The sequence below is a fragment of the Chanodichthys erythropterus genome, chromosome 21 (genome assembly GCF_024489055.1).
Source record: "Chanodichthys erythropterus isolate Z2021 chromosome 21, ASM2448905v1, whole genome shotgun sequence".
Classification (NCBI taxonomy): Eukaryota; Metazoa; Chordata; class Actinopteri; order Cypriniformes; family Xenocyprididae; genus Chanodichthys; species Chanodichthys erythropterus.
Window position 1 is genome coordinate 11,167,093 of NC_090241.1, and position 18,116 is coordinate 11,185,208.

The 18,116-nt window shown below is 38.2% G+C and overlaps 2 protein-coding genes across 14 annotated transcripts in view; one reads left to right on the forward strand and one right to left on the reverse strand.

Moving 5' to 3' along the window:
- Positions 1–4,531, reverse strand: part of szt2 (SZT2 subunit of KICSTOR complex) — a 110,335-nt gene extending 105,804 nt beyond the window's left edge. For all 13 annotated transcript variants that reach the window (XM_067374430.1, XM_067374431.1, XM_067374429.1 and 10 more), the window contains exons 1-5: positions 4,399–4,531; positions 2,799–2,924; positions 1,011–1,184; positions 761–931; positions 549–671 (exon numbers count right to left, since the gene is read on the reverse strand). In XM_067374430.1, the coding sequence (XP_067230531.1) occupies positions 549–671; positions 761–931; positions 1,011–1,184; positions 2,799–2,924; positions 4,399–4,422 (618 nt within the window). In that variant the 5' untranslated portion in view covers positions 4,423–4,531. The remainder of the gene's footprint in view (positions 1–548; positions 672–760; positions 932–1,010; positions 1,185–2,798; positions 2,925–4,398) is intronic.
- A 417-nt stretch (positions 4,532–4,948) lies between these two features.
- Positions 4,949–9,589, forward strand: med8 (mediator complex subunit 8). The gene is made up of 7 exons (XM_067373695.1): positions 4,949–5,036; positions 5,300–5,421; positions 5,502–5,646; positions 5,759–5,899; positions 8,914–9,001; positions 9,088–9,324; positions 9,409–9,589. Exons 1-7 carry the CDS (start codon positions 5,031–5,033, stop codon positions 9,477–9,479), a joined length of 810 nt encoding a protein of 269 aa, XP_067229796.1. The 5' UTR covers positions 4,949–5,030; the 3' UTR covers positions 9,480–9,589.
- The last annotated feature ends 8,527 nt before the right edge of the window (positions 9,590–18,116 follow it).

The window sequence follows — 18,116 nt, forward strand, 5'->3', positions numbered from 1 at the left end:
TTATTATAATCTAAAAAAACTGTTTTCTATATTCAATATATTGTAAAATGTAATTTATTCCTCTGATTTGAATTTTTAGCATCATTATTCTAATATGCTGATTTGCTGCTCAAGAAACATTTCTGATTATTATAAATGTTGGTAACAGTTGTGCTGCTTCATATTTATGTGGAAACTGTGATACATTTTTATTTTTCAGGATTCTTTGATGAATAGAAAGTTCAAAAGAACAGAATTTATTTGAAATAGAAATCTTTTGTAACATTATAAATGTCTTTACTGTCACAATTTAATGCATCCTTAATGAATACACGTATTAATTTAAAAAAGTAAATAAAAGTAGCACACTGAACATTGGTATCTTTTATCATATTGCTGTTGCTGCCATTTTACAAAAGCAAAAAACCACATGGCTGTGCATTACAGTCATTTTAATGCTAAGTTATACAAAATTTAACTTCAGTAAAATTGCTGTAATGCACTGCAATGTGGCCTCTTGCTGCTTATGGCTTTATGTATGCCTGTATAAAAACCACAAGCGCTCTTGCCTGATTGTGCTGCTGCTGCAGGACTTCAGCGATGCTGCTCTCTACGGCTCTCAGCTGCTGATAGATCTGATGCAAGAACTGCTCCAAATCCATACAGTCCAGCTGACAGCCCTGAACCAACACCTGATAGGCAGAATCATGGCATATAACCAGTCAGAAACAGCATTCTACTAATGTGCAGTTATAGATTCACAATGACCTGCGATCCAGACCTGATGAGAACTAAGGCCAATGATGGAGGAATATGCCAGAATAGTGATGAAGATCTCTGGCTGGAACACATGATCAGTTCCTGGGACTTTAAAGGGTTTTGCCAGACCAATCAAGCATCGAGACAGAGCATGGAAGACTTCATCAAAGATCATCTCTCCTGTGCTGTCATCCTAAAGGCAAGCAACACATGACACTGCACTCTTGAAAGAATTAAACAAGTCACTGAATTTGACGGTGACAATCTCTTACCACGATCCCAGTGGATGGGCTCAGGTCCAGCTCGATGATGAAGCGGTACCTGCGAGCCAGGAAGGTCACACGCGTGGAGGGAACCAGCAGACATGAGCAGGACGAGGGAGGAGAATCGGGCTGCCATCCTTTTGGGAGGACGCTCAAAACATCCAGCTCATTCTCTGACTTCAGCTGAGCAGACACAACACAAACATGATCAGAGACGGACAAACACAAAGAGATTCTCACAAGATATATTGGGATACAATGTCATGTTATCCATGAAGGTCTGAACTGATCTGGGTAGCATTTCTCAAAAGCACTGCATGCCTAAGTTGATCGTAGCTACATTTGTAGCAATGGAGCTACAATCAACTTAAGCTTACGATGCTTTTGGGAAACGCTGCCCTGGGTGATGTGATTCAATGAAATTGCTATTGTTCTAATATAGGCTTTCAAGGTATCAAAAGGAAGGCCTGAGACATGCACGGAAAGATAATAAAAATAGAATATATTAAAGTAAGATGAATTGACTGATATTTGATCATTTTGAGGTTATTGTTATCAGCTAGTATATATTGTGCAAAATAAGTGTTCATTTCATTTAATGACTTCGTGGGATCTCATTTGCCATCATTAAATACACACTACTGTTCAAAAGTAAGATTTTTTTTTTTTTTTTACTATTACTCAGCAAGGACGTTAAAGGTGCCGTAGAACGTTTTTTTAAAAGATGTAATATAAGTCTAAGGTGTCTCCTGAATGGTGTCCTGAATGGACTTGCCCCACAGTATATCGTTGACCTCATCCAAATTTACACACCGGCGCGTTCTTTGAGGTCTGAGGGCCAGCTCCAGCTCATGGTTCCTAAGACCAGACTTAAAACCAGGGGAGACCGGGCCTTCTCGGTGGTTGGCCCCAGACTATGGAACTCTCTGCCTCCCCAGGTCAGAATGGCTCCCACAGTTGAATGTTTTAAGTCTCGTCTTAAGACCCACTTTTATTCTTTGGCTTTTAATTCCACGTGAGTTTTGTGGTCCTGTGTCTTTTTTGGTTTGTTTTATTAATTTTATTGATTTTATTAATGCATTTGTGTTTTTTACTGGTTTGTTTTATTTATTTTATTGATTTTATTAATGCATTTATGTGTCTTTTATTAGTTTGTTTTATTTATTTTATTGATTTTATGAATGCTTTTTGTGCCTTTTTATTGTATTGTTTTAATTTTGTGCAGCACTTTGGAGACTGGTGTGGTTGGTAAAATGTGCTATAGAAATAAAGTGGATTGGATTGGATTGTCTGTGAAGTTTCAGCTCAAAATACCCCATAGATTTATTTTTATTAATTTTTTTTTTAATTGCCTATTTTGGGGCATCATTAAATATGAGCCGATTTAGGCTGCGGCCCCTTTAAATGAAAAAAATGTGTCATGCTTTCCACAAAAATATGTAGCAGCACAAATGTTTTCAACAACTTTAAAAAAAAAAAGATATTAACTTTCTGAAGGATCATGTGACTCTGAAGACTGGATTAATGATGCTGAAAATTCAGCTTTGATCACAGGAATAAATTACATTTTAAGATAACAGCTCTTTTAAATTGTAAAAATATTTCAGAATATTAATGTTTTTATTTTTAACGATCAAATAAATGCAGCCTTGGTGAGCAAAAGAGAATTCAAAATTTTTTACTAACCCCACATTTTTGAAAGGTGGTGTATCAGAATTAAATCAGTCACACTTTTCTCTAGACATGCATTAAGCTACTGCAAACACCATCAGTAGACCACTAAATAAACTCTCTTACCAGCTCAGACTGTGGACTGGGCCGAATGACCTGATTGAGACGGCTGAGGAACCAGGACAGACGCACATTGCGTGATATCCTGTACTCCTCTTTCATCAGCAGGTACACCTGCTCAGCCTCCTCCACCTTCAGACAGAAAAACACCATATAACAGCCAACATTTAACATGTCAATCACTTCATTAAAGAAGAAAAATATTGTCCCAAAAAACTGCCTGGTCTTTGGTTTTTGAAATGAGAGATGCGCTACTTTTAGAAAGAAGACTGATACAAAGATTGATCCTTGTGATGTATATGTTCACACTTTAACTACAGTATCACATATACAACATCATAGGAATCATGGCACAGTGCATAATCTGATCTGTAACAGAAATTAACCAGCAAAAATAACCCAGATATTTAAAATGTGGGAACATAGTGAAAACCTCTGTTTTTGGTGTCATCTAACATTTAGAATATTTCCCGTTCACAAATTCAAAATGCATGTTCATAAATTCGTATATGTATATAATACAGTGGGGTCCAAAAGTCTGAAACTACTGCCTTTTTCTAATGTAATGCTTTTTACAGTATTAATGATATTATCACAGCAGCAATTTAAGTGGAAATTAATGAAAAATCAGGGTCAGATATTAACCAGGGCCCAGGGCAAAATGAGTGACAAAAATACCCCTGATATTTAAAATGACCAGACATCATAGCAATAGATACCTGTATTCACTGTTACTCTGAATGTGTTGCTTAGTTTTTATTATAAAGTGGTTAATTTGCATTAAATAAATCAATTGAAGCATTTTACATAAATAAACACAATGCAGATAAACGATGGTTTATGTGGTTAAAAATATGCTAGCATGAAAAATTTAAAATCAATCCCAGAGGGCAAATACCTTGAATCCTTCTAGAAACAGTAAAAAGAAGTTTTAATATTTTGTATTTAGAGGAGATTTTATGATACTAGACAATATTCATATAAATATTCGTATGAAAATAACAATCCAGATTTCACTTTGGACATCAAGTAGGAGCAAAACAAAGAAACAACACTGTTTATCATACAAAAGTGAAGGAAAACAAAAACGTCTTTATAGTTTGTGTATGGTTGTTTCTTGACAGGCTAAAAAAATGAGTCCAGTGCTGAGAGACACTTGCTGCAGTTTTTGTCCCACAAACTGCATCTACTGCTGGATAATTTTAAAACGCTACAGCTAAATTTGAAGGACAGCGATAAATACATGCAGTGTGTCCACATTGAATACCACTCATATATGATGTAAATGAACAGCGTGTTGTTGTTGTTGTTGTTGTTGTTGTTGTGTAGTCTGAGGGAGTGGCTGCAAACACATGACAGAACTGCAGTAAACTGATTTACTTCCAACCCTTTCGTTAAACTCCTTGCAAATATCTAATTTTTTAACAGTTTTATTACAGAAAAGGGAATTCGGTGCAGGAATAACAGAATAAAAGTCTCAAATTTCTTCTCAAATAAATGTTTTCCTACTGATCTGTTTATTTGCTCTGTTACCTAACCTGTAAACATGTCCGAGCAGGAACTGAACAAAACAAACAAACTCAGTAAAAGTAAGAGTTTAATTTACCTCATTGTCCTGTCTGTCTGCCATGCCGTGCTTCGCATTACTAGCGGGTTGTTTTTGAGCGAGTTTTAGAAGGTTTGTGTCATTATCTGTAAACTGCAGCCTGACTGACTGACTGCAGCTGCTTCACTTCCCGTTCACGAATTCAAAATAAAAGCCCTCATATATGTTCGAAAAGAGGCTATAGATAAAAGTGTATATGTGTATGTATGAATGTATGAATGTACGTTACAGTATAGGATACAAATGTGCAAATTCAAATTTTCACTTAAAAATCAATTTTCATTTTTACATGAAATTATTAGTATTAAATATGTCGAAATCCTAAAGAATTGATTTGGTTCCATGTGCTAACCAGACTTTCGGACCTTATTTTTGTCACAGTAGATAAACTGGGAATATAAACAGCTTAGTCTGCATTTTTTTCTGATAATTAAACTCAAATAATACACTACAATATTAGTCTACAAATTATTATAAATATGTTGTGATGTTATTTATAATTATATATTACAAAAGTTAGGAACCGTTCTTTCGGGTGTATATACATACAGTTTTGACAGCCGGACTCGATTTACTGCTGCGAGTGTTTGTTTACTTCCGCTCAATTGTGCCGTTCTGCTAGTAGCTTTGAAATGCAGGTAAGTGATAAAACATTCTCACTTTATATCTATTTCTGCAGCTGTTTGGCATTTCGAAAAATATAATTAACAATATTATGACACTATCACACAGGTAGTTTGCGAGAAGAGGATTTTTTGCAGTTGGTTTTACCTGCGGATAGAGTGCTGGCATGCTAACTGTCGATACTTACACTACAGAAATAACACGCGAAACTGTTATTATTGTTGTATTATGTCATATAAGAGCTGAAGGGTGATATGTTTGTGTTGTATTTCAATAGCAGCGGGAGGAGAAGCAGCTGGAGGCGTCTGTAGAGTCTCTGGTCACTCGCGTGGCTCATCTGAAAGGTTCCCTGCAGAGTTTCATTTATAAATTGGAAAATGAGTATGAGAGGCTCACGTGGTGAGTAAGAACTACAAGTCTTTCCTGATAAACTCCACAGTGCATCTGTCACAATGTTGACTCTGATGTTTTGAATTCAGGCCCTCTGTACTGGATAATTTCGCCCTTCTGTCTGGGCAGCTGAACACTATCAACAAGCTGTTAAGAAACGAGAAGACCCCATCATACAGGTCACAGGTCATCATACCCCTGCTGCTGTCTCCTGATCGAGATGAAGAGCTGGCGGTGAGTATATTTACAATGTCACCTTGGTTATGATGAGCAATGACACCATAACTGGCAAAAAGTGGACTATTTAATTTTAAGGTGAAACCTTCACTATTTTGTTACTTCCCAGAAACTAACAGAGCAGCGAGTGCCTGTCTTCAGCCATGAGATCGTGCCGGACCACCTCAGGACTAAACCTGACCCAGAGGTTGAAGAACAGGAGAAACACCTGAGTGCCGAAGCAGCCCGGATCGGACCTGAAGTAGCTCAGGTAAACAAACACATGATGAGTGTGGAAAAACACCCTAACAACCAGGGACGTGCACAGGGGGGTTGCTCAGGTTGCCCGGGCAACTGCCCATATGCCCTTCTCGACTCACGTTGCCCTTCCGAGGTGGAAAAAAAAAATTAAAAAAAAAAATCGTACAATAGATGCATAATTTCACGTAGGCCTAGATTTAAAAAAAAATAAAAAAAATAAAAAAATCGCAAAGCCTCATTCACTTCCATATTTGGGCACCCGTACGAAAGTGAAAGTCAGTAGGGGAAGGGCAAACTCTGTTTACGTGGCTGCAGCGCTGCACGCGACCGGCACCTGAGCTGAGCCTGCATGAGCGGCACTAGAAGGAGATTGTCGCGGTTGTCGGGTGAGACGACTTAACGTTGTCGGAAAGGTGAGTAAGGTTATAATCGTTAACGAAAACGAATGAAAAAACGAAAACTAGGTGGGAAAAAACATCATCGTTAACTGAAATAAAAATAAAACGATAACTAACCAAAACTGTAATGTGTGTTTGGCAAAACTAACTAAAACAAAATAAAATTATAGACTAAATGTCCTTAGTTTTCCTCTTTGTCAATGTTTTTCATAGAGCAAACGTTCAGCTTCATTTAATTTCCCTGCGTCTCTCACTCACGCGTCTCTCTCACATACTCGCGCACGCACAGCCCCTCCCCTCCGTGCACACCGCGCCTCCATGAGAACGAGTGTTGGAAGCAAGTTCGCGAAAGGTTGGTATTTCGTGAAAACCTTTACACAATCACACATTAAAAAGTGGTATAAAAATATTTTTAATTCTGAATATAATTTTGTCAGTGTGTTAATGTCGACCCGAGAAGCGATTGCTACTTTAGAAAGTTAACTAGAAGCAAGTTTGAGGTAAAATGCACTTGGGTTGTCGATGTCAAAACATTATTTAAGCGGTGATTCCAGATAGGACTAATTGACGACGGGCCGTTGAATTATTAGAAAAATATTGCACACCTGAGGTGCGGGGGGGGGGGGGGGGAGGAGGGGAGGAGTGCCCTTTTTTTAGGTCAGAGCAACTGCCCCTCAAAATTCCTGTGCACGTCCCTGCTAACAACCATTCAGAACACTTCAGTATCCTCCTAGCAAGATGTCTACATACCTTTACTCAAATCTGATGGCCCAGGTATTCAGACTAAATGAGGCTTGTTTATTTACTCTCCGATATTCCTATGATATGCTTTTTATTTAATATTTTGTATTTTGAGGGGATTTCATGGTACTAGACAACATTCATCTCTAAATTATTCAACAAAAAAAAATTCTACATAAAATAATGCAAATATTACAAAAAAAGTTTCATATTTTCAATCAATACAGTGTGTGTGTGTGTGAGTGTGTGTGTCTGTTTTTATATATTTATTTTATATTATATATACATACAGTTGTGGTCATGGCAGAAGCTTCATTTTGTGCTCAGTGACACATTTTTTGTTGGTTTTGATGTTTGTTTTGGATCATTGTCCTGATGGAAGATCCAACCACGGCCCATTATAGGATTTCTAGCAGAAGCGGTCAGGTTTTGATTTTTTTTTTATCTGTTAGTATTTCATGGAATCCATGATCCCGTGTATCTGAACAGGATGTCCAGGACCTCCAGCAACAAAACAGGCCCACAGCATTAAAGATCCAGCAGTATATTTAACCGTAGGCATGGGGTACTTTTTATCCATGTGTGCACTAAACCCATCTGGTGAGTTTGCTGCCAAAAAGCTCTTATTTTTAGTTTCATCTGACCATAGAAGCTGGTCCTGTTTGAAGTTCCAGTCATGTCTGACAACTGAATATTGTTGGAAATCTCAGAAGTGAAGACCAGGAGACTTCATCATGTATCTTCAGCAGATTCTTTATTGAAAACACGTGCTGTCGGTAGCTGCAGTCATCAAGTCTAACTAAGGCAGTGTACATTGAAGTTTATATACATTTTAGGGGGCAGTGCTTAGGGATAGAGACAAAGCACCAGGGAGATGACCTTAAACAAAGCATGCAAATGAAGTATTCAGGTATAGGAACCCGCCCCAGACTCTAGAGTGTCACAAGTCCTTATCCAATCAGCACACCAATTCAAAGAATGGGACAGGGGCTACAAGAGCCATTAACAACAAAAGATGAGAATCTCAGTAATCGGACTCATTAGATATACAATAAAAAGAACAGGAATTTACACAAAACTCATGCTGGAAACTTCATGTGAGGTTATGTAAGGATGTAGGATCAGCAGATCTTAAACAGATTCTTAAATTTGTAATCCCACAATATGCTGGAGATTGTTTCTGGATGTGAGCAGAGGATATTTCTTGAAACACTCCCAAATAACTTGTGGGGATGTAGGTGCTGTTTGATCATTTTTTTTAGGCATTCTGAGACACAAGACTCAACTAATCTCTGCAATTCTTCAACTGTGATCCTTGGAGAGTCTTTGGCCACTTAAATTCTCCTCCTCACTGTGCTTTAGGATGATTTAGACACACGTCCTCTTCCAGGCAGATTTGTAACATCTTTAATTGATTGGAACTTCTTAATTATTGCCCTGATGGTGGAAATGGGGATTTTTTTTTTCTATTTTTTTACAGCCACTTTCTATTTTGTGAAGCTCAACAATCTTTTGCTGCGCATCAGAACTATATTCTTTGGTTTTATTCATTGTGATGAATGATTAAGGGAATTTGGCCTTTGTGTTTCCTCATGTTGGTACTCCTGTGGAACAGTGTATATACTTCCCCACTTTTGTTTCCCACTTTTGTTGAAGATCAAAAGTTGGACTATTTTTTATTTTTTTTTAAAGACCATTTAGCCTTTTCTAATCGTGCCCACATGTTTTTGTGTTCATATAGCAAAAGTCACCAAGTTTCTACCATTCCAGTGAAGTAAAAAAAACAGAGATTTTTCGGTCTGAAATGTCCAAAGACTGCTGTAAACACATTTTAAATGTTAAATGTAAAAAGGTTGGTTGTTGAATTTGGTTGTTTTCTTTTTAGAAACAGATCCAAACTTTGAATAAACTTTGCTCGAATCTTTTGGAAAAGCTGAATAATCCTCGTGATGACAGAGACTCTGAAACATCAGGTAGTTTAACCATTGCTCCTAGTTTTATATTTGCCAGTTTTTCATGTGTGCAAAGTCATTGATGTTAAATGCATGTTTCTATTCAGCTTTAAGACAAAACAAGCCATCCTCCAATCCGGCCGACACTAATGCATTGGTGGCGGCGGTGGGGTTCGGAAAGGGTCTGTCGAAATGCAGACCACCTGGACCCGTCGCCTCAGGTCACCCTGGACAGCCGATGATGTCAACAGGCCCCACACTACATCAGGTCACAGTCGCTGGAAGCTCGAGCCATCAGGCTGGCATGGGTGGGCAAGTCTCCCAACAGCAGCCTGGACAACCTGGTACTTCATTCAATAACATACACAAACAAATTTAGGCTTAAAAATCATCATTTATCATGCTAATTAAATTTTCTATTTTAATAGGTAAAATGCCCAGCAATATCAAGACTAACATCAAGTCTGCATCTGCATCCATGCATCCTTACAACCGATGAGTTTCATGCATAAATGCTGCATTTTGTGATACGATGTTTGGTATTTGAGACAAAAAAAAGCTCATTTGTTTTGTGCATTTTCAATAAACGCATTTTTTGAAATAATCTAGTGGTATCATATTTCTCTTATCACAATCAGGATTGAGGATTTCAAAGAAATGAATTCAAACTCAGCACAGCTAAATGCAGAAAAGGTATTCTAACAACTGAAATGAGCATTACACTTACTAAACGTAGTGGTCTGTTTTAGTCACTAGGTGGCAATATTGACTTTTTAAAAAATGTGTCCATTAAATACAAACTTGTCTGACATGCTAAGTACACTACCTTTCAAAAGTTTTGGGTCAGGAAGATTTTTTTGAATTATTAAAATACTTTTATTCAGTGAGGATGCATTAAATGGTAAAAATTGACATTAAAGACATTTATGATGTTATTTCAAATAAATGTTGAAACAATGTCTTTTGAACTTTTCTATTCATCAAAGAAACCTGAAAAAAATCACATCATGGTTTCCACAAAAATCTGAATCATCACAACTGTTTCCAACATTGATAATAATCAGAAAGGTTTCTTGGGTAGCAAATCAGCATATTAGAATTATTTCTGAAGGATCTTGTGACACTGAAGATTGGAGTAATGATGCTGAAAATTCACCTTTGATCACAGAAATAAATTGCATTTTAAATTGAATTGTAATATCTCACAATATTACTATAAATCTGAAATATTACTGATACCCACTCGTAGTTGGGTAAACTTTTATTGCAGTGAAAGAGAGACTTCATTAAATATATTTTTTAAAGTTTCCATTTGTGCAAATAGCAAAAGAAAAACTCCACAATAGTGTTTTCACAACTTTCAAAAAGAGGAAAAAAATAGAGAGCTATTGATAACGGCAGTCAGAAGAAAGATTTTTTTTATTTTAAATGAAAATATAAAAAACTTTGCAGGATTTTCAATATTGATGACTATTAAAAGGGTCTAGAAAAGGGTCTATATCACATCACCTCATTTCTCAAAGAGTCTGAAAATGTTTTATTAAGGCAGGAACACACCAAGCCAACGGTCGGTCATCGGGCAGTTTTTGTTCGTCGGCCGACTAAGTTTTATCAGTGTGTTCCGCAGAGTTGTTCCTCGATCGCTTTTTTCCAGCCGATTCGACATGTTGAATCGGCATCGGAGCTCGTCAGGCCCAGTGCCCAAGGAAGTCGACCGGAAGTTGAAGTCGGCCGCATGCCGCCATCTTGTAGCAGAACTTCACTTGCGTTAGCATCCCATTGACTCCCATTAATTTTGGCGTCACTTTGACAGCGAATAACTTTACATCTGAGGCGTTTAAAGACTCCATTTGTCCATTATTTATTTCTAAACATACACGACAATGTATGAAGGGCTCCATTACCTTCTATGTTACATTATGGCCCCGTAGAAACAGTTTTTGTAAAAATAGGCTAACGATTGCGTCATAACCACTCGACTCTCTGTCGCACAGTAGAGAAATTACCGTACAGACAGGAGGAGAAGCTCGCAGGCAATAGTATGCATAAACTTCATATGGCGTACTGGCGTTACATTTTAAAATACTATACAAACTAATTAATCAGAATACTTACTCCTGCTCACTCACGCCAAAGAACTCCCCGCTCAAGCTCGCCGTCTCTGCAAGATTAACGATGACAGTTTGCACGCACAGTTACTAGAAGATTTACATCTGTCAGACAGGTTGCTGACGTCTTCAAGCTTAGTTTGAGTCTGCGCGTCAGAAACGGAAGTGCTAAAAATCGCAAAAAATGGGCTTCACTTGTCTCAGTTGAGTTCCAATGGGGTCGCTGTGTCCATTTCTTTTACTGTCAATGGTCAGGCCATCTGATCATTCTGATTGGCCGTTCAGCTACTGCCACCTGCTGGTACGGAAAGGCATTTCATCTTGCGCAGGCGCAGAACGGACGTGCTACTTGGCCGTCAGCTGTCGAGCGTCGGTTTGGTGTGTCAGGCCAACTTTGGACACAGACACTGCTGACGTGAGCCAACCCCGCAATCTGCTTTCGTCGCCACTAGATTGTCGGCGTCGGCTTGGTGTGTTCCAGCTTCAAAAGATTCATCAAGTCTCTCTAAAACCCTCCTTTCTGAGAGCCCACTCTGCTCTGATTGGTCAGATGGCCTAGTCTGTTGTGACTGGTCAACCGCTTACAGTTTTCCGGATGAATTCCAGTGCCAGTCCTCATCCTTTGGAAGTGCATTAAAGTGGATTTGCAGTGTTGAAAACAGTGTCAGCGTCGACAACAAGCACCAAACTCTTCCAGTCTCAGCTACAACTACAGTGTTTGAGGGCGGTGCAAAGTAGACGTTGTTCGCGGGGAGCCAGTGAACACCACAGGCTGGCATTATGCAAATGTGTTACATTGTTACAGGAAGTGAGACCGGACAAGGACTCGTTTTAACAGTTTAGAATCAGTTCTTTCTTTTGGGAGACAATAGTTGCGTCCCAAATGACACACTACACTATGCACATATACACTACATGTACACTCATCCATGTAGTGCGCGAATTCTATAAGGTTATTTTGTCATTTAATAATGGAGTACGATCCTCCCTTCCCCTCCACTACGTAATTAAAGCTGCGACAGTTGAGTGTCCAAAATTCCACACTTCGTTTTTTCCGTTAATTTAGTGCATCATCCGGGTATTTAAAGTGCACTTTTTCTTTTTGTAATTTTCAGTGTGAACGCACTACTCACACTATTTATACTTAAAAACGTCATAGAATGGTGCATAAGTACGCGAATTGGGACGCACCTAATAACTTTATTTGTCGTGCACTTTGATCTTTACAATTTTGCAGACCTTTTACATTCACAAACAGCTCAGTTACACACTGCATGAAAGGTCGTATTCAAAAAAGCATAATAGGGGCACTTTAACCACTTATTGACTTTTATCTGCTACTCTACCAGCAGCCCATCACCCCGTGATAACCACCTGACAACCTGCGCTGATCCCATGACACCACACACATTCAGTATCACCTCACATCGTGGGGGTGTTTAATGGTAAATCTAAAAGTGAAAATGAAAGCAGCTTGGGACCCTTTTTATTTCTTCAAGCCAATTAGCACATCAGGAACATCAGTGGGTGATACATGAATCTTCTCAGAGGATTTCCAAATTTAATCACATTCCTAAATTTGCACATAAATTAGGTATAAAATTTCAGTTCCCTTTTGTGTTCTGTGGGTGTTAATGAATACATAAGAGGAAGTAATCGCTGAGAATGAACTGATTTGAGTTTCATGCTTTTCTCCACCAATTCAGACAGATCTGCAAATATTCATGACTATATATATACTGTATATATATGTGTGTGTGTAGTCATTGAAAAATTCTGTCATCTATGTTTTAAAAATTAAGTTCACAGATTTGAATTTTTCAGCATGTGTCATAGTAAATGTACGTTTTTTTTTCACTTTAATTCTTTGAAATGATCATGATAAACGCAAGTTTTGATGCTTCCATTATCAGCAGGCATGACATCACATGACATGATGGATGTAGTCAAGACAAAAGGAAAGCATAACGGGTGTCTTCTTGTGTTATTAGTCTAGAAAACTCCTCCATATGAGGTCAGCATTGCCCCACGGTGCCTCACATCACTGCCTTCAGCACAGCTCAACTCGGATGATGACAGTTTGTATTATGAGCAGTGTTTGCTAAGGCAAGCATCACTATTGCTCATTTTAGGGTTACTGGTCCTATTTGCGGTACAGACACGGAAGTCACCTTGTTTTTTTAAAGTCCCCATGAAATCAAATTTGAGAATTCTTATTTTGAATGGAATATTTTTAATTCATGTGCCTCTTAATATTTAATCGAAACAACTTGCCCTTCCTCTTGCAGCGACTTTTCTTCTCTGATGATGAGGGCGGGGCAACATGTCACTCACATGAGATCCACCAATAGCAAACAACAACCATCCAATCAATTCCCCACTTGAAAAATTCAAGCCCCGCCCTACATTTGTTCTTGTTCCAGAAGCCGCTTCACTCGGATATACCTCACAATAGGGAAGAAAAAACTAGCGCTATTTCCATTTCATGCACTGAAAAAAAAAGTTTTTTGCTGCTTGTTCAAATTGCTTAATGAAAATGAGTTAAAACAACACAATTGCTATACATTTTGTCCTAACTTAATTTGATTGTGTTCAATCCACTTAAATATATATAAAATTGAAGTCTACTTATTCCGTTTATGTTGGGATTATATGAATAATTTGTGTTGCATTAACTGAAACTGGGCGGGGCTTGTTAGTTCCCAGCATGCTTTGCATATGACTCAATAGAGTGCCCCAGGGATGAGGTGTTTTTGTAGGCCAACCCGGAAGTTAGCGGCGCACGGGTTCCCTCGACTGAAAGCCTATTCATTTTTTCCATAGACTTTTGGAAAATCGCAGAAAATAAGCTCTGTGTTTAACAAAGGGTTATGACACTTACACGTTTTGTCTATCAAGATAATCTTTACAAGTTAACACAACATTTATAGCCTAAATAAAGTCGTCAGATATAAAAGGCTAACAGTAGGCTATAAACGAACTACAGCACACCATGGTCGCGGATCAACGTCGTCACCACCAAGCTTCCTCAAACTTTATTTAGAAAACAACTCTATTTAAAAACATGCTCACTAATTATGATCTGTGCTGTTATGAATACTTGTCCACTTTTTCATGAGAAATGCTGTCCAAATGTCCCGTTTTTAATGATGACGTCTAAAGTCCCCGCCAAAGGAAGTAGTCCCTTTTAGCAATTTGTTAGCAACCGCCGATTTTAAGACAGTAAAAGTTTAAAAAATCACAAGTGGGTTATAACTGGTGTGTTTTATGTCATAGATCAAAACGTGAAAGTATTTAGAGGCTTTGTTAACCACAGACCTTATTTCAGGCGATTTAGCAAAAACCCATTCAAAAAACCCATAGACTTTACGGCATTGGAACCGGAAGTCCTAAAATGCTAACTCACTTCCGGGTTTTGCCTACAAAAACGCGTCATCCCTGGGGCACTCTATAAAGACTGAGTAAATGTTGAAATTAAGTGTTATTTTATGTATTTTTGAGCAAGATGAGAAATATGCGAATGTGTGCTATTTGCTAGCAAAAAGTTTGTTAACTAGCTAGTACAGTCTTATAATTTGTGACACTAAAATATATTACATTTAATTGGATGAATGAATATATGAAATTGAAAGCCTGAATCATATCAGGGAGCCATATAAAATTCACTTTGAGTCTACTTATTTGGGTCACTTAAAATGACAATTCCATGATGTTGAAGTTACATTAACAAATTATGTTTGTTTAACTTAATTGATTCATGTGGGACTGATGTAGATCAATTAAATCTGCAGTAAGATTTTTTTATGGAATACTGGAGATTTAATTGATGATTTAATTTTGTACATCGGTCCCACATGAATCAATTAAGTAAAAATAATTTGTTCATATTTAATCGTTATATTTAATAGAAAAAACTTCCTCTTGCAGCGACTTCTCTTCTGATGTTGAGGGTGGGGCAACCTGTCACTCACAGGAGATCCATTAATAGCAAACAACAACCATCCAATCACTTCCCCGCAGAAAAAAAATCAAGCCCCGCCCTACATTTATTCTTGTTCCAGAAGCCATTTCACTCAGATATACATCACAATATAGGGAAGAAATGATTAGCGCTATTTCCATGGTGCCTTTTAGCATATGGAGATTGACTCGATTATACATCATTCGCAGTGCTTCATGGGAGTGGACGCTCACTAAAGATTTCTTTTGCCATTATTTACTTATTCTCTAGGTGGAGATTTCTTTGCAGAATCATGCGCAATGATACTTTTCACCAGGAATTCCTCTGTTAATCACAATTACTTAAAAAATAAGTTGAAATAATGCAGACTGATGGCTTCAACATAAGCATATACACCATCAACAACCCCACAGCTCGTCTGTCTTTAAAGGTTTATAAGTTCTTTAAAAATCAATTCCCCTTTGGAAAAAATGAAAGGGGCTTTTATTTCCAGAACCAGACTGTTGCACTCTGCAACACTGAAATATTTCTCATGTCCCTTAAGGGGGTTCATATCAACCAACTCTCTGGAAATCACCCCCCTAGCAACCATATGGCAACAGCACCTAAGGCAGTTTTGCATATGCAAACACTACAAAGAATGTAACATTTTTAAATATGTCACACAAAAAAGTGAATTTGTTGTTCATTCCTGTGTTTATTGTTCTCGTTGTCATGGATGAATTGATTTAAAAAATGAAGTTCACAGATTTCCGAGCGCATGTCTTGTTGTCATATTGCAGGGCATTTCCCAGTGTTCAGCAGGCAGGGTGATGTTTTGGTCAGCAGAGGAACTCAACATGACAGCGGCCTCCCGCCTTCAGTCTCATCTGAGCCTCAGACATGAGTTATTCTGAAAATTCAGAGAAATGTGGCTCACGAGTTCTGAGCTGAGACAGAAATAACAACAAAGCTTTACCCATCTAACCCTGAGTACACACACTTAAATAACTTATCAAACAAATCAACTTAACCTGACCCAACAAACCAGCAGAATGTGTCGGAAAACAGTAAAACTGCAAATCAAACAGCCTTTTTGTTCTGCCAAACGCACTTTTAATCCTTCAAAACAGTGATAATTGTTTGACAAGAAAGACAGAATAAACACAGGTCTGGATGAGCTTCTCCCAGGACTCTGACAATCTGCCATCGTCTTTCAAGGGTATTTAGATTTTATCCGCATCAACGCAACGCATCCCACACTCCCTTCACTTTCGCGCTTCGTTTTGAATTCGTGTTTCAAAGAGATAAGTTTCCTGTTTGTCTCGAGGCGTTCTTTTCAAAGATGCTCGCGCACAATGCGAGAACGCATGTCTGATTCATTAACACGAGACGCTTTAGGCGCATCTCACAAAGCTGCGCTGTTTAACTTCCAACACCCACATCGCAAAAGTTCATCTCGTAAGCGCTGGCACCGTTTCCGCGATTTTCGAGGCGTTCCGCGGTTTGATCCACATGAAACGCGTGAGTGACACCCGACGAGCTGCGCGAATCTTCCCCAAATGGAACTGAACGGGTCTTTTTTTTTTTTTTTTTTTTTGGAAAAGTTGGTGTCTGAGGCAGATCAGAGGGATATGTTTATCTCCCTGTGGGTGGCGCGCCTGACGGATGCAAACGGGACACTTAACGAATCCATCCGCCCTGTTACGCACTGTACGTCCTCCTGAATTAAGCAGAAAATCAACAGCAACATCTAACCTGATCTCTAACAGCTCTATGACAACCCGAGCCACCAGGGAGGAACCTATGATGGAGCTGAAATCCTTGCAGCTATGCACAATTCATGACCCTCATCCTGCATGTCAATATTATAAAGCCCTCGTGCAGAACACTTCAAATGTCTTTGCTCGATAGGGACGAGAGGAGATAAGACGTGGCTCATCCTCCCTCTGGTCTGCTCCGTAATCCCTGCACGGGAACAAAGACGCGCGCTATCGGCTCCGGTTTTAATTCCTGCCCTGTAGACCTGATAGATGTTCGCATCCACCCCTGCGGCTCACAGATGATGATCACACGCACAGGGGCGGATGTGTGTGTATTGTACTGGCATTGATACTGATAAGGTACAATGCATTATGCAGAACGAGAAAACACGTTTTTACAGCATCATAAAAGCACAAATGCTTCGTTCTGTTTAAGAAACGATGCTTCATTTTCGGAAGATGGATTTAGGGAAGGATGCCATTTGAAAACTTTTAAGAAAAAAAACAAAAATGCGTATTTGAATAAAAAAGTAAGTGAATTCCGCCAACTCCAGACTCTCGATGTTATTGTCTTATAGTGCCTGTACAGTTTATGCGTCTTAAAATCTGTGCAGAATTTTTGTTCCTGCACTTTATTCAACCATGTTATGTTGTGTGATGTGCTGTATCATAAGATAACATTTAATAAAACATGAAATGGAGTGCTGATCATGTGTTTTAATGCATTATTTTCCTTACAATTATAATCATGAGTAAGTATTATAATTTATTATAACTAAAATATTATATATCTAAATATATACATATTTTTAAATGTATGGATTATTTAAAAGTAGGCCTATGTGTTTTGTGGTCTTCAGGGTCTTTTTGACCCCAAATGACCTTTGCTAAAATTAAAAAAAAAAAAAAAAGTTCTCTTTGTCCAAATGGAGTATGGTGGTTAGCACTTTCTAGATCTACAAATAATTAAAAAAAAAAAAATGGAATGATATTTTGTTTTTATGTTAGTGTGGAAAAAACCTTTGGGGTGCCAATGCAAAATGATTATGCTCGCGCATGCACACACACACACACACACACACACACACACACACACACACACACACAGAGAGAGAATCCATGTGCTTTATTTGCTCATTTGTTATTGCTGTTCCGTTCATTGCATTTTGATGTTCATGTCGTGTATTTGCACTCAATATGAGTGTTCGTTTCTGTTCATTTTTGTTCTGTTAACTGTTTTGTTCTGTTATTAACTAAAGTGTAGATTAAATTTGTAGAATTATATGAAAAACAGATGATTTGAATAAATGAAACTCTAAAGACTC